This window comes from Larus michahellis, chromosome 1 (assembly GCF_964199755.1).
Source record: "Larus michahellis chromosome 1, bLarMic1.1, whole genome shotgun sequence".
Lineage (NCBI taxonomy): Eukaryota > Metazoa > Chordata > Aves > Charadriiformes > Laridae > Larus > Larus michahellis.
In genome coordinates, this window is record NC_133896.1 from 196641728 (window position 1) to 196659592 (window position 17865).

A 17865-nucleotide genomic window follows, 5' to 3' on the forward strand; every position below is an offset into this window, starting at 1 on the left:
ATTTAAATGTGATAACCAAACCCGCTCCTCTAGTAATTCAAGACTAATCTGTACCCTACTACTGAAAGGATGTAGTACAGAATAACTGAAACTCCCTCAAAAGTACTCTGAAAACCTTAGCTGTGCAACAACTTCACCACTTATTTTCAGTAAGTGAACAAATTATGTTATTTTTGTTATGCTCTAAAAAATTATAGGATGTTAAAAACCACAACTATAAAAACCAAAGAGACGTTATAGTGAGCACAGCTATACATTATGAAAGGATCATTTAATATTATCCTGATGTCCAGCATTCAAAGCTATGAGTAATTTCTGATATGCCGTCAGGTCTAGGTTATGTTTAAAGTGGATCATAATAACAATTCTAACATCTGAATAATTCAAAACGATCAATGCACTTAAAAACGAAAATGTTACCTTGACAGTTAAAAAGTCTAACATGTACTGTTCTTAATGATGTTCAAAATTGTTTTTTTGTGTCACTAAGATAACGTCATCTTCTCAGATGAACTAACAGGTGCTTAATTTAAACAATGCTACTTTTTTAAGCTAAGAATACATTTTTGTATTTTTTCTGAAATTGATAAAAAAGTACTTCTGACTTAATAGCAGTACTAACCAAAATAGCACAATAAGCAAAAAACAAGACACCCCAAACCCTTCCATAATCACACAGTGTTGACAGTTCAAGAATGTAATAAATATTTTACCAGTTGGCAATTTATACCTGCAATCATGTCGTCCACAGTACTCATCTTCAGCAGTACCTGTTCAATTAAGCCAACTTCCGTGCTAGTCTGTAAATTACGGACACTTTTACGTAGAATGGCTGTGAACATACTCCAGATTTCTGCTTGGCACGTTACATCACAGTGCTCCAAAAGCTCTGACATGCACGTAATGCTCTCTGCATCCTGGATTATAAAGTTCATCTCTAGATCAAATTCGCCACCAACCAGCTACAAAAGAAAACAAGAACAGCATTACAACCCGAAATACATAGTTCACTGTCTTTCATACCTCCATTGTGACCAACACTGAATATTTTTTGCATGATGAGAGAGGTAATTTTGACAGGGAAACTCACAGCTATGATCTGTAAGGCAGCAAATTAACAATCATGCTATGCAAAACACAGCTTGTACAAAATACACATATCATAAAATATTACCTTCAATTTTGTCATAGTGCTGAATACGACACTTTCATAAAATAAAATCAAAAGATACTTGAAATAAAGTAATTGAAATAGTAGCCTGGCCCAGCCTGCAGAAGCTGCAGAAACTGAGAAGTTCAGAAGCAATTGAAGCATTCCTACAGTTCTCTGAAAAGAAATTTGCCTGCTCAGAAATAAAAAAGACACTGAAAATAACTTAGCTATGTTTTCTCCTGATATAAACCAACACTATTCTTTAGTTACATGTTTGCAAGACCTTACTGCCCTTTCCATTGTACCACCCAAATAGTCATGCAGTCATGCTCAGAAAAGAATCCGTGATCTGCTCTGGACAACAGCAGACATAGAAAACTTGCTTAATTATACCACAGATCAGTTCACCGTGTGGCCCAGGAAACCGACTGCTGGCGCAAGGGAGAGACAGAACTGGGAGAGGAACAAGCACTCAGATGAAAAGTGATTTAACAGCAGTACTGATGAAATCACAGCTTGACTCCTATCTACCCAGATACTTGCAAAATGCTATCCATTGTCCTGAGCTCCAATTAAATAGCACAACCACCAGGCACATTTTAGGAGGAAGAGAAAAAAAATAAACATAGAACTAGCAATAATTTTCAAAAGACATAGTCAAGACCAAGTATATCTTACGAGATGTAATTCACCAATTTCAATTAGTCACTTGCATAACTTAAAAAAGATGAACTCAACACACCTTACTGAACTGAATATGAAACTCAGTTTAAAAAAAAAATCCCCTTTTAATGATAGAAACATCTTTCAATTTGAAGGAGACAAAGACTGACTCTTATGCATCCTACTTTATCCTAGTATAACCTTGAAGAATTTTGAAAGCATCAATGTTAAATTTCAGTAACTGCAAAATATATTACCTTATTCAGAAAGACAAAGAACAGAATAAATTAATTCTAAAATTATTTTAATACATTCTTTTATATTTGTTTCAGGAAGTTACATAATTCAAATTGCAATAATATGTTTTAAATTAAAGATATTCAAATAATTCATCTCTTATAAGTGCATAACTTCAATGCTCACTTTTAATAGAAGGCTATTTCAAAGCCTATGTAAAAGCAGTTGGTATTGCTTTCAAATTAAACTCCAAACAAGAAGCAAGTTGAAATACTATGCTAACTTTTTTTTGGATGGTTAAACCTATCCAAAGTCTTCTTTCAGACCCAATCTTCATACAGAATTAATACAGCTAAGCAAGGACTAGCTTTGGCTAAAACCCTAATTCATAATTTTCACCCACTTACAAATTACTTTTTCTCTATCAATTAATTGCTAATAAACAATATATCATTTTCTAACATAAAAGGTTCTGATATACTAAATATATAAACTGACTACCTCCTTAGTTCTCCTGAGATACTTAATTACATTCAAATAAAACTATTACCCAAATTATGATTAGTATTTTAGTTTAGAACTTGTGACTGCAGTTCATATATTTGCATATGCCAGGGAAGCTGGAACAAGATGCTCTTTAAGGTCCCTTCCAACACAAACCATTCTATGATTCTATATTTGGTAAACACATAATGTGTACCAAAGGTAGGCAATAAAACTGTCAAAATTATTGACAGTATTTCTAAGGTCACTCTTTAGAATCATCAAATTTTACAGAGGAAACACCACACTTTTCAAGAAACCCAGGTGGAGTTTCTATTGCTGAAAACAGCAGTAACCGACGCACACTTCACCAGCAATCTGGGTTGTTGTTTTTTTCAGATATCTCTCCATTTGGACAAGCCTCTCTGAGATTACATTAAAACACACAGAAGTAAAACAGGCACCTGTAGAAGATATTCAATTGAACTCTCTTAGATGCTTATCCTAAGATAAAATGAAGCATCTTCTGGAAGTGTCTACTTCTTTCCATTTCTTTCCATGCAGGAAATCTAGGATGAGAAATCGTATTTGTGGAGTCTCCACCCTTGGATACACTTAAAAGCCATCTGGACATAGACCTGGATAACCGGCTCCAGTCGGCCCTGCTTGTGCAGGAGGGATGGATCAGAGAACCTCCAGACATCCCCTCCAACCTCAACAATTCTATGATAATATTAGCTATACAACTTTCAGATACTTAATCTAGGTGAGATGAATCCTACCATTTCTTTTTGATAACAGGTGGACCTAAAAACAAGGAAAAAACTTGTAATACCTCAGTTGGAATGCCGAGGTTCAATACAGACTGATCCCCCTTTCCTCAAACACTATTAATTGTAAAATTCTTGCTAACCTAAGTTAACAAACTAACATAGAATGCTTAACACAGACTAGAATAATTCACAGCAGACTAAAATAAATCAAACTGTATTTGCTTGCTAATGTAAACTAATGTATTAATATGCAATATTTAAAACAGACTGAAATAAAGCGCACCATATCAGTCTGAAGTGATGGGACATTTCAGTACTATTAAAAATAAGCTGTGTGTATATATAAAAGATCTCAGTGAATCTGCCTCAAAAAATGCACTGAATACTAATAAGACTGGTTTTATGGAGAATCTTCTACTGGGCTATGGACTACCCAGTAGGTACTACAATTCTTGTCCATTTGGCAGCAAGAGATTTATAGTCCATCAGAGTGCCTGCTTATTTCACCAAAGAAAACATTAAAATGTAATCGATTTGCCCTTAACTGCAGTTCAAGCATATTTCAGCTGCTAACTGATAATAATTATCATTAAAATCAACTTCCTCAATAAAAGAAACAAATTAATGAACTAATTAGCGGTGATGGCAAAAATGTAAGAATATGCAGGGAGGGTTACTTTTTTGAATTCATCATCCTAAAAATCAACATAGATCAAAAACCTTAACAGTCAAGATAAACAGAAGTCTGAGACAACAAGGAAAATCTAAACAAAAATGAAGTGAGTATACAGTAATAAATACACACAGCAATCACCTCTGCTTTAAAATGTGAAAAATAAAATATAATTCAGCCAAGAAAAGAAGTAGAACATTCACTATAAAAAAAGAAGAAAAGCATTCTCTAACAACGTTTCCACACCTGCGTTTCCCAAGCAAAAGATTGTACCTAAAGAGGAACAACCAGTCAGTCTTCACAACAGAGGGAGGTTATCAGTGGAGAACCACAGCAATAACGAGCTGGTAACAAGCGCGGATACTAATGAAAGGACAAAGTTTGATGAGGAGCCCAAAATCATTAAATGTAGTTAAAAACCACCAGCTACTGAGAGCTGCAAAGATTTTTCTGCTATCAAGTGGCCGGGCAACAACATATAACAGTTCAGAGTTAGTAAATGCAAAGTAATACCGCATTATTATAGTGTTACCCATATGTACAAAATGACAGGCTCTCGACTCTGCTATTATCAGTCAGAAAAGAGAACTTGGAGTCTCTTGGGTACTACTTCAAATAACTACACCATATTAAAAACTGCCAGTAGGCAACTGTAAAAATTCATAATGAACTTGCGACTTTATAACTTGGGTACAATTCTGGATGCAACACCACACACAAAAAAGTTAAATCACACTGGCAAGAAGTAACTTATTTTTAATATAACTTGTGGAAGAGTGCTATATTAAGATGAATTTCAGCTAGAGTATAATATGTACACTAGGATAGAAATCTTTAAAGGAGCCGGTATACCATATCATAAATCAGTGCTCTTTCCATATTGTAGATCTCAAATACAATCTTTTTTCTTATGTCAAACACCCAGTCTTAATTTGCATTCTTCAAGTGAACATTTAATATTCAGTAAAGACCATGCTTTCACTGTGATTAAGTATCTTGAATTATTGCTTGCACTTTGTCAAGCTCATCTATCACTTTTTAACTATTCTGCATCTTTCACAGCACAGCTGTAAGAAATGAAGCAGCAAACTGATGTTCAGATCATGGTTGCAAGTCAGGTGAATATGGCCAACAAACATAACTCCTCCTGAAGAAGTACTGAACTGGCAGCTATAAGCAAATTAGGCTATCTCCCCTATCCTGAGGTTGTTTACAATGACAGGTTGACACTCCTTGCAAATTGCTCCAAGAACCTTAACCTACACCACCATCCTCAAAAGCAGCTGCACTGCTCAGAATCTCCATTTTTTTTAATACTGTGGCCATTCCTCAGTAAGCTTCGGCCATTCATTATGCTATGCAATAAAAGCATTTCTTCCTAAACTGATGCATCTATGCAGAACTTACGCTGGTCTTTTATGTCCTTTTGATCTAGGACAGAGATTAAATTCTCCCTGAAAATAGAGAAGTGTCTACATATGCCTGATAGTATATTCGGATCAGTTGTCGAAATAGAGTAAAATACGTGCTGCTGAACATGTGGAATTAAATTGTTTACTTGTGAAAATCAGAACTCTTCATAAGCAGAGTCTTCAAATCAAGTTCTGAAGAATGGACTGAAATGAAGAGAGAAGAGCACAGCAGAGGACAGAACAGTTGGAAGGGACCTACAATGATCATCCAGTCCAACTGCCTGACCAATTCAGGGCTGGCCAAAATTTAAAGTATATTATTCAGGGCATTGTCCAAATGCCTCTAAAACACTGACAAGCACAGGGCATCAACCACCTCTCTAGGAAGCCTATTCCAGTGTTTGATCACCCTCTTGGTAAAGAAATATTTCCTAATGTCATGAACCTCCTTTGATGCAGCTTTGAACCATTCTCTGGCATCCTATCACGGGATACCCGGGAGAAGAGATCAGGACCTCCCTCTCCACTCCCCCTCCTCAAGAACCTGTAAAGAGCAATGAAGCATCCCTCAGTCTCCTTTTATCCAACAATAGAGGGCTTCTCAACTTGAAAATTCATCAAATGAACACAGAAGGAAAGGAAAGATGTCAGTCAATCTTATAAAAAATAAACAAATGGAAAATCAGGATGATAATGTTACTCAATGGTGAAAAATTCAAAGAAAGCAGAGGTCAGAACTTATTCTAGGAAGACTTTATAAAAAAAACACCTGAAGACATGACGATTTTTGCAACACAATTTCACCTGTGATTAAAAAAAACCCAACACACCCAAACAACTGCTAAGCATAAGGATCTTAAGAAGTGTGCGAGATGCGAAAAGACATTTCAGGGGTGATTGGCATTTTTTTGGTCAAATACAAAACATGAGTGCATTCTGCTAAAGAAAGAATGACACAATAATACAAACAAACAGTAAGAACAATAAAATGTGAAAATCTGAACTCCAGGGAGATCAAATAAAACATTTCTCTTTGCAACTACTGTCATGTTAAATAGATGAAGTATCACAGATTTCTCAGAACAGTCTATTTTTCCATGTTCTGCACTCATACTTCGGAATAAGTTTCACGTCACCTAAACTGTTTACTTTTAACACCTACGTTAACAGCCTTGCATTTTATGCATTTGTCTTGATCAAAGAAAGTATATTAGAACTAATGAACAAAAGTCTTCAAACTTCTACATCTCTAAATTTCCTGTTCATTGCTGTCAAAGCAGCACTTTCTACTTTCCTTCAAGTTTGATTCCTATCTGCCTTTATTTCAACAAAAATCAAGAATATAAATTGTAAAATACTAGACAGACAATGCCATTGAAAAACTGAATTACCACAATGTTACAATTACTACAACTCTAACAACATCCATGTCAGGTTTGCACCAAGACACTCCTTCCTTCCCTCTCAAAATTAACTACTGTCACGCTTGCTCCACCTTTTGGTGGAGCCAAAGAATAAATGAGGGCATATCACAGTCAACACGACAACCATTCTCAGCTGGTTTGGACGAGTTTGTGAGAACCACTTTAGGTTAAAATATATACATATACGATTAGAATAAACAATCTTGCCTTGTGATTATAGGAGGTAAGCAGTTTGGAAACAAAATTATCCTCTTCTCCCTGATGTTCATATATCTTTTTAGGCATTGCAAAACAGCTGATTTGGCATTTGGCACAAATTTCCACAGGGAAAGAGCTGGAAATAGCCAGCTGGGATAGGACTGAGAATCTCTTAAAACTCCAAATCAATTAGCTGTTTTAAAGAGAAAATTAGTAAACTTTTTACCCTTAATAACAAAGGCCATCGCATAACATTCAAGAATTATCCTTGTTCAAATTGGAACATCTTCTGTACAGAACAACATTGAACTGATTTCATAATCACCAGTGAGAGTTCAAAATACGCAGAATCAGACTGCTACTGCTTGTTTTATAAAGATAGGACACCAATTCAAGCGTTAAAACGCAGTAGTCTGACGAAAGTGCTGGTGGACCCAGGCAGAAAAAAACCAAGTTACTATTTTCTGGTCATTAATTAAACCATTAAATTCCTAAACAACTTAATTCAGGCTTTTAGGAAGATTCTTCTTTGGCTGCATGAATGCAGACTTCTTCAGGTAACAGTGTTTAGAATGCTCAATGACATAAATTAAACTTATGGGTGACCCATATGTGTGCTGATCACATGTACTTTTAACCTAAATATATCAGTATGACTACAAGTTACAAAACCTTAAAGGGGATATTTTCCGTAACCAGTACATGGTGGGTTTTTGTCAGTTTTTGTTTGTTTGTTTGCCTGTTTTTTTAAAAGTTTAATTGTTGAATGGAGTTCTTTAGAGATCCAGATTACAGGTATGTGTATCTAGGGTAATTTTCGAAATTCTCTCTACCATCAGTGGAAAGTAAAAGGTGCTTCTGGGAAGTGATTCATCTCACTGATTTTAGATGCAACATTAGGATGAAATAAATCTTTCCCTGGGAATGTAATACTTTTCACTGACTATAAAAGGACAACTACTTCAGACAGGCACATCTAAAGTTATGTCAGATTAATCTTACCCAGTGTGCTCACAGTATGGTTTATAACCGAATGACAGCACTAAAAAGACCGATTCTCATGTGAATCACCGCAACAGCACATAATTCTCCACATTACCGTACCCTTTTTAAAGGAGCCTTCATTCATTTTATCTTCAAAACCATTTTTTATCCTGAATAACGTACAGTATGTACACAGCAGTGAGCCACTAAGGGAATGCTACCTAATAAGTTTATTGACAATTTTAAATTATTTCAAGAAAAGAAAATGTAAATGTCCATTATACCTGCTGAGAAAATATGAATGAAGTAACACGTTCGGCTTTACTTTTTGTACGTTCAAGCACGAGCTTGTCATTATGCAAGCTTAAAAATATTTCAGTGAAAGATTTACCTTTAATTTCTTCTATTTTCTTTTGGGGGAGGAGGGCACTCCTGTAGGTTTGTGTACTGCCTCTGGCTGGGATGGAGTTAATTTTCTTCATGGCAGCCCATATGGCGCTGTGTTTTATGTTTGTGACTAAATCAGCGCTGGTAACACACCAATGGCTTAGCTATTTCTGAGCAGCGCTTAACACAGTGCCAGGGCTGTCTGTTTCTCTCCCTGCCCTCACAGCAAGTGGGCTGGATGTGGGCAACACGTTGGGAGGGGACACAGCCAGGACAGCTGACCCTGCCTGACCAAAGGGATATTCCATGCCATCATGCTCAGCAAGAACACTGTGGGGTTGCCTTTCCAAACTAGGGGTTGTACAAAGACCGGCTGGGCATCAGTCTGCCTGTAGGAGGTGGTGATTGCCTTTACTACATCACTTGGTACCCACACACACGCTTGTTAAACTGCCTTTATCTCAACCTTTGAGGTTTTTCTTGCTTTTGCTCTTCTGATTCTCTTCCCCATTGCGCTCCGGGGGAGGTGTGTGTGGGAGCAGGTATGGTAGTGAGTGCTTATGGGATCAATCCACCATGGTTTAAAACTTTTGGCTTCTGTCCTCAAATTTACTTCACGCAGTTTTGCTCACTGAGCATCACTGCTCAATTCAATAAACTCTAATGAATCTTGTATAAGTGGTCTTAAAAAAGCATTGAAGGGAAAAAAATGTAAATTACACAGTGTCAGACCATTATCGGATACAGCAAATTTTGCTTAAGAGTATGAGCCCAACTAACCTTGAGCACAGCCTGTTGAGTTCTTCCAAAAACATCACACTTCTGTATTAGTTTCAGAACATCAAAACCCAAATTTGCTGAATACAGTATAAAGCACGTTTATTCCCCATTTCAAGCAAAGCATGTTACTCCACTATTTTACAGGGAAAGCGTTTTATCATGCCCTTCCCCATCTGACAGTCATTTTCCATAAGTCAATAGTTTTGATAATACCTACAGTTTTTCCTCTTTTTTTAGATTTCAGATCTTTTTTCCAAGCATGAAGAGAATCATTAAAAAAGTATTTGAAATGCCTGGAAGATAATTTACATTTCGAAAGAACAAAGGCTCTATAAGCAATGAAGATTAACTTTGTACTTACCAATGTCCTCCTGTTGTCATTGTTACCTGCCTCAGGACATTAGCTTCCTTGGGACATAAACCAGGAAGAGACAGTAAAAATTGTCACAAGAACTGTCTACTTTACTTTAATTTCTCAGAGGACACTTCTAAATAACATCACTGGCACCAGCAGTAATATTTTCTACACTGAAAGGACAAAGCCAGCAATTGTTGAACTGAAATGGCCTTTGTTGTAATAAAAATACACGCAGGTTTACTAGGCGCTATTGAAAAAAAAAAGTTATAGTCGTCTAAACAATCATCCTGCAGTTTCATATGGTAAAGCTGGCACAACACACCTCTAATATACAGTGTGAACTTTCATCTTTGGAGGGTTTTCCAAAGAAAACAACCACATGTTAGAATGCGTAATTATAGGTAGTAACAGATACGAGGCATATGTCTGTCAAGACCCATTCAGCCCAGTCCTATGATTCCAGTACTCCCCAAGTCCCAGAAGAAATGTTTGCTCATTTGATAAGCACTGCAAAATAGCAGCTGTCAATACTTATCTAATGATAATAGTAATGCTTAAGTAATGTCAGTGGTAACATTAAGCCACTTCAGCAAGCTGTCCTAAAGAAACACCCTTAAAGGAACTGTACCTAAGAAACAAAGGTTTCTGTGTATTCAAACTAAGTTACACGTGTCTTGAGATACCGTTCCAGACTCTCTTCATTGATTCTTAGTAGGAAAATGATAAGCTACTTTGATGCAAGAAAGGAAAAAGAAAAAAATGTTATGCTGCTCAGCAAACCTGTCCCCTGTACTGAGTCCTCATTAGTGTCTGATTTTTGATCATGAAGTGGTATTGAAATTCTTTGGCTGAAGCTTTATGGTAAAAAACCTAAAACCCTGATGGATGGAAACGGCAGTTTATTATCTAGCTTACAAAGAGCACAACATCAAGGCATGATTTGAACTGTATTTGTTATAGTAAGAATGCTGTAATACTGCAGTACATTAGAACTGTAGTAACATATATAACACAAAATTATCCAGGTCAGATTAGATGAGTTTTATTAACTTGCTCCTCTGATAATATAACTATCAAATAGAAATTCAGTAAATAAAATATCAAAGATGTTTCAATGGAAAAAAAAAAAAGTCACAGATCTGTGTCCCATTCTAAATGGGACACAGATCTAAAAGCCAAATCAAGAGAAAAAAATACTGTGGAGAGGTATGCTGAGAACACCTTAAAATTAGAATTACGGGTACACCGCTGTATCATATTCTGTGTACCAATACTAATGCAAGCGTGCATTAAACCAAGGCATTGAAGACAATGGTAGATCAACTGCAGTCAAGTACACATATGATTTTCTGAGACAAGTATCAATTACGCTCAGATACACCACAAGTCTGCGTAACCTACGGAGTTAACAGTTTGACTTAATAGTTCACTAAGAGAAAATTTCAACTCCCTCTCTCCCCTGCTTTTTTAAACACCTCCTTGACAAAGCCAGACCTTTTCTGAATATCACTGAGGCTCGCAGTGGGCTATTTGGCACAAAGTTCTCTAGCTGCTCTTTACACAACTGTAACGAAAGCTCGATTTCAGGGTAGGACAGAACTTAGTTGATAAAGTTCAAATGTCTGCCCTCATAAAAGCTTCATTAGCGTAAGAATAACTGCTGGAAAGAAAAAGTCCTACCTTAGAGGGAATGCAAGAAGAGAGTTTTAAAGTGCAACACGGGACAAACTTTACCCACTTGGAGAGCTAGAAGAGCAATCCAGTCGCTTCTGACAGAAATGAAGACCAATGAAGACATTTTACGTACAAGTACTTAACCCAAAACCACAACTCATCCTCCCGCTCGAGAGTTGCTGTCACCAGGAGATTTTCTTCCCATTTATTGTACCAATCTCCAGCACACCTTTTTGGGCCACAGCAGAATATGAGCTTTTAGTTCAAGATATCGAACCTGAATACTGAAAGACTAACGAACAGAACTTGCAGGTTTATTTTCAGGGAAGAAAAATCAAAACTATTCTCAAGCTTGGAATAACAGCACCAACTTGTTTTCACTTTTTCTAGTTTAGTTCTTCTTACACATTTCTTCTGATCTAAACTTAATCAGAGATCAGCCTGTTAGACAAGGGGGCCTCCTCAACTCCAAAAAGAGAACAATTAATGACCATTTACTTTAATATGCAGAACCAAGTAGCTTAGGTTTGCCACACCCGTGAAAGCAAAAATTCAAAATTGATTTTTACAAACTATAAAGATGCTGATAAATGAGCATAATATAAGGAGCATGAAACAATGTATTCCTAAACAGATATTCCTAGTTCATATTGTTTGTAAGACTTCTTAGCCTGTTCTTGGTTCTCTTCTCTCATTTTCACAAACTTTAAGCTCAAGATCCAGACACAAGTACAAGCTTGCAGTAACTGAGAGGTACCAAAGTCACAAACCAAATGTACTCTGAGAAAATAAATGGCTTTGCAACTACTTTTGTAGCCTCTTCTAGCCTGTTCTGCTAATAAGACTATGCACTTGCACCACTGTAGCTTCCACAGGAAAATCTAATATGTCACCAACATCCCTTACTTATTTTGTCAGCCATTTACCAATTTATTTATGTTGGATTAAAAAAACCAAAACAACCTTTTTCAAGAGTCACAATATATACATACTTTTTTTGTTTAAAGTAGGTTGAATACTATGTTATCTCTGTAAAGCAAAACTTGCAGAGGTTTAATATATTTATCAGAGAACACCATCAAAATATTGAAAGACTAAGAAACATTAAACTTTAAATAATTGTTTTTTAATCTTATTTGGATTGCACAACTAACAGTATCACACAAAATGCTTGTGCAGATAGCAGTCTTTTAAAAGCAAACCACTGAAAAATCCTACAATGCACAAACTCCTGCCTCCCCAACTTCATGTACAGAAGTGAACAGAATGCATTTCCTATAAATACTAATAGATTATTTTAGTCAAGAGAAACCTCCAGGAAACAAAACCATTTCATTTTTATTTTCACAGATAACAACATTTGTTATTATTCAAATATAATTGTCAAAGCAATTGTTTGGTTTTTTTAACTCACAGATGCATTCTGTGACTGGAATAAATTGCAACAATACAGTTAACAGAATTTTAGTCATAGAAAACAGTGGATTTTATTTCAGAATAGTCTGTGGGATCGTTCCCAGACACATCAAAGACACACAATTTAAAAGATTATAGAAGAAAAACGAGATAAAGGATGTTAACCATGAGGACTGCAGTGTATGTTGTACCTACATACTTTGGCTAAGATCATAAAAATAGCCACACACCATCAGGTCAAAGATCTACCTAGCCCACTATCTTCTTCTAAACAGCCATCATATATTGACCCTTGGCCTGTAAATTCAAAATGAATAGAATCATAGAATACCAGGTTGGAAGGGACTTAAAGGATCATTTGGTCCAAGCTTTCTTGGCAAAAGCACGGTCCAGGCAAGATGGCTCAGCATCCTGTCCAGCTGAATCTTAAAAGTGTCCAATGATGGGGAATCCACCAATTTCCTGGGGAGATGATTCCAATGGCTGATTGTTCTCTTTGTGAAAAATTTTCCTCTTACGTCCAACTGGAATCTCCCCAGGAGTAACTGGTACCCACTACCCCTGGTTTCTTTCACGTGACTCCTTGTGAAAACGGAGTCTCTATCTTTATAGCCACACTTTAAATACTGGAACCTGGTGACAAGGTCTCCCCTAAGCCTTCTTTTCTCAAGGCTGAACAAACCCAATTCTCTCAGCCTTTCCTCGTCTGTCAGGCTTCCCAGTCCTTTGATCAACGTGGTGGCCCTTCTCTGGAATTGGTGTTTGGTAAGAAAAGGAATTATTTGCATTCCTCTCATTAAGCTTAAGCCACATATTACCTATTTTAAAATTAAATAATCCATTTTTAAAGTGTCCTATTCTCATGCCCACCTTTCTCTTATTTTTTTATTTTCTTTAGGGTCTTTAACTGCTTTTATTTTTAACTGAAACATTTCCTGCTTGTCACAAAACACTCTATGACTCTGAAAAGTCTGGAAACTATAAATCACGGGTATGCAATATTTAAAAACAGAACAATTCCAATTAACTCAGTGATGACAGTGCCATTTTCCAACTGATACATATAGGTGTCAAGAGTATCCTGTTCACATTAATGATTAATGATAGAGTGATAGCCCAGGAGAGCCACAATGCTGGGGATACATGACCTCAAAAAAATACTGAAGTGAGAGGTGCACAAGAGTGGTCTTACCTGCCACTTCATGTTACCGAGAAGCAGGAGCTTAATGGGAAGAACAAAGAAATGTCCTTAATTCTCAACATCCTCCTGCCCTCTTAGATCAACAATCTTGAGATTCCTAGTACCATTTTTGGTAACAATATTTTGAAACTTTCCAATGGCAACGCTCACCACCAGTTTGTGAAGCTCTACATTCAATTTCAACATGCTCATTTTCAACAATATTCCATTTTTAATTAGATACCAAAAGCATTAAGTACTTAACTATACAGCCTTTTTTCCCCAGAAGTTAACATGGGAGAAAACAACCCAGTGTTCAGGCCCAGTGAAAAGGCCTAGCTCGTTTCTGTACAATAACTCTTTATTGATTATCAAACAAATGTTGGACATGTGATATAGTCCCATTTAATTCTCTACATGTGATATATCTAGGTAAAAGAGAGCCAACAGTAAACGAGGAAGTGCCAGTCAGCATTCCTTCTATTAAAAAGATATGTAGATTCCAGCAAATAACAACAAAAAATATTATCTATAGTTGAATTGAACTTATTAATGGAGCTGGAACAAAGACTTCCTGTAAAACCTAATTCTTGTTAACGACTGAAATGCCTGTTGACTATATTTTATAAATAAGCCCAGTCAAATGTATAAGCAAGCACAGATTACCTCAAAGCTTACTTTGTTCCCCTGATAAGTGCATTTTGTCATATAAATTTTAATTTATAGCTAACAATACACTTCTAAATCTAATTAGTTAGTACAAAAAACATTAATGATTTCTCAGTAAATAAAATAATTTGCAACAGCAAAATGTTGTTTAGTATGTGATAAAATGCAGAAGGATATCATGTTACACATACAAATGAATTACAAGGTGTCAGGGTTGGGAAAATTAACAGCAAGATTCCATATCAATGACCATTTATACGAAAATTTCTCAGTTTTGGTAGCCTGACATTTGTTAATTAATCATCATCATGATGTAAGTTTTCAAGTAAAGCCAGTCCATACATTAATCTTTTTTTTTAAGAAAATCAAGACAAGGTTGATTTTACCATTTGTCACATTTTTCTTGTCCTCAAAAGTGAGCAAGATACTGATGAAGGACAGTGATTGTGCTTTAAAAACTCTTTTAAAATTTCTCTGAGAGAGATTTATTTTTTTTTAAAGTCTTTACAAGAAGCTACCCTTGGTTATAAAGACAATTGCTGATACTTACATTTGTAAGACTAAGATTTTTTCAACCATATTTGTCAGTATTTATCCCCTTTCCTTCTCTGAATAACTCTCAGGTTAGTGTAAAATAAATGTTCTAGTTTATGACTGGTCTCCCACAAGGTTTTGGCTGTCATTAATGATTTAAGACTTTTTTTGTGCAAGGATAAAACCTAAAACCTCAACTGCTAAAGGAGGCACCACAGAGGCCACAATAACAGTTGTTTTACAGAGCCAGAAGTGCATCCTAATTGCCTTTTTTCTTTTTCTTTTTTAATTTCTTATGAAGTTCATCATTCAATGAAATCTTTTTTTGAACTTGTAGAAAATAACACAGTCAAGAACAAAGGCCAGAATTATACAACAAAATAAGAGAGGTCAGATGAAACTCTAACCACAAAAGATAATTTTAAGGAGGAAATTTAAAGGTAGATGAATAAACATTAGAAATAATTTATCAGCGATCCGAGAGTTTCCCTTATGAAACAAGCTTGTTGGATCTCTTAATTGCTCAGCTTTCCCAAACTGAACAGCATTTTATGTACAACTGCTTGCATTTTTCACCATTTTACATGATCCAAGGGCAACATAACTAGGGTTAGCTGCAATTATGCACCTTCAGCCAAGACAGAAGTGAAAATATTGATTTATTCTAATACCGTATGTGTGTTTCTTCCTTATTTTTTTTTACTCAAAAGTATCTCAGCACTTGAAAAATATACAACCACCTTTCTAAAGATGAAACCCATAAGGAAATGAAACCAAATTATTGCATTACGAAGTCCCTGTACAGAGAACAAGGTTATCTCAATATTGCACTAGTGCTCCCATTGTGTTTGCCTGGTGTCACTGTTTGAACGACTGTTCAAGAATATAAAAACAGCAAAAAGGTCTACATAGCCTATCACAGTGGCAAAATGCCAAATATCTACAAAAAGTGTAAAAACAGGATAAGCATATACTGAATTTTCTCCACTATAAAGTCCCAGCCTCCCACTACTCCTGACACAGGAATTTCTTCATACAGAAATAACATCTTTGTTCCAACAAACTGATGGATTTCCTTCCATTAATTTCTCACATTAGTTTCTGAACTCTCATCTTTTTGTATCCTTAACATCCTATAGTAATGAGTCCCGCAGTTTCTCATTATTTGTTTAAAAATATCTTGTTATACATCTGCTATAGAATAATTTAATTACAGCCCTCTAGTTATTGCATTCTTGAAAAGCAAAGAACAAGTGTTTTCTATCACATTCTCCCCTTTATTCACCTCTACCTCAAATATAGTTGTCCATCTCTTTTCCAAGCTGAACGGTCCTACTTTAAGTCACTCCTCATCTGAAATCCGTATTTAATCACACTTCTTATCCTTCATACTTTTTGCTACTTTGAATATATTCTTTTGAGATTCTAAATTACCAAAACTTCATACAACATTCAAAATATGAACACAATATTAATTTGTACAGTTACATAAAAAAATACTTTGTTTTGCTCATCTTTTCCTTATTAATGATTCCTAATATTTAATTTGCTTTTATGATTGCTACTAGGCACCAAAATGTTTTTTCACAGAACTAATATAACTATGAGGCCATTTATAAGAGCATTTGTGAGAGAGCACAGTTAATACGGGGTAGCAGATATGAACAGAAGTTAGACCTTCTATTACTCTTTATGTGATAAGGACAAAATAAGACTTCTGAAAAACCTTCCAAAAGTGTTAATTGCACCACATACTCATTCTTGAAAATATGTACACAATATAAATGCAGTATGTAACATGAGCACCATTCTTCTCTGTAAACAACCCCAAACATCTCCTTTCCCATTTATGATTCCCATCATAAACTATATTTATACATAATTTCTAAATACAGTTTTAAATGAAAGGATAATTCCACTAATAAAGAATTAGGATAGTAAACCCTTTCCTTCCATAAACAACATTAAAACAAAAAGAGGTACTGCTCTCTCAGCAATACATTATCCCTTAGTTGGTTTACTTAAAAAACATGTGTTTATTAAAAATACGGTTAACAGGCAACATATCTTTTCAGCAAAATATTCCATCACATTCTATGATTCTATGATTTTCACATTTCATCATTTACTCAACTAATGCAGACTGTAGCATGAAGGGAACATTTAAGGATGCACTCTTCACTCTTACGGTCCCTCCAAGACTCAGACCTAGATTTTGAAAACAGCATTCCCATGGTCTGAATTTCAAACACTCCATCTGCAAAACTAATTACACAGTTCCATCTGTACTAAGCATTCTTTTAAGGCATCATGTAACTGGATAAAACTGAGATCACAGATCATTTGATTTCATTACACGACAATTACAATTGAGGCGTCAATAATTACAGGGGTAGATGTTACACAATGGAAGAATCACAGAATTGTAGGGGTTGGAAGGGACCTCTGGAGATCATCTAGTCCAACCCCTCTGGCCAAAGCAGGTTCACCTAGAGCAGGTTGGACAGGAACAGAACCAGACAGGTTCTGAGTATCTCCAGAGAAGGAGACTCCACAACCTCGCTGGGCAGCCTGTTCCAGTGCTCTGCTACCCTCAAGGTAAAGAAGTTTTTCCTCATGTTCAGACGGAATTTCCTGTGTTCCAGTTTTCGCCTGTTGCCCCTTCTCCTGTTGCTGGGCACCAATGAAAAACAGTCTGGCCCCATCCTCTTGTCACCTGCCCTTTAGATATTTATGAGCATCAATGAGATCCCCTCTCAGTCTTCTCTTCTCCAGGCTAAACAGATCCAGGTCTCTCAGCCTTTCCTCATACAAGAGATGCTCCAGTCCACTGATCATCTTTGTAGCCCTCCGCTGGACTCTTTCCA

At 36.0% G+C, this 17865-nt stretch overlaps 1 protein-coding gene across 11 annotated transcripts in view; it reads right to left on the bottom strand.

Moving 5' to 3' along the window:
- NBEA (neurobeachin) overlaps nt 1-17865 on the bottom strand; it is a 512894-nt gene that overhangs the window by 422849 nt on the left and 72180 nt on the right. For all 11 annotated transcript variants that reach the window (XM_074567614.1, XM_074567653.1, XM_074567643.1 and 8 more), the window contains exon 2: nt 731-962. In XM_074567614.1, the coding sequence (XP_074423715.1) occupies nt 731-962 (232 nt within the window). The remainder of the gene's footprint in view (nt 1-730; nt 963-17865) is intronic.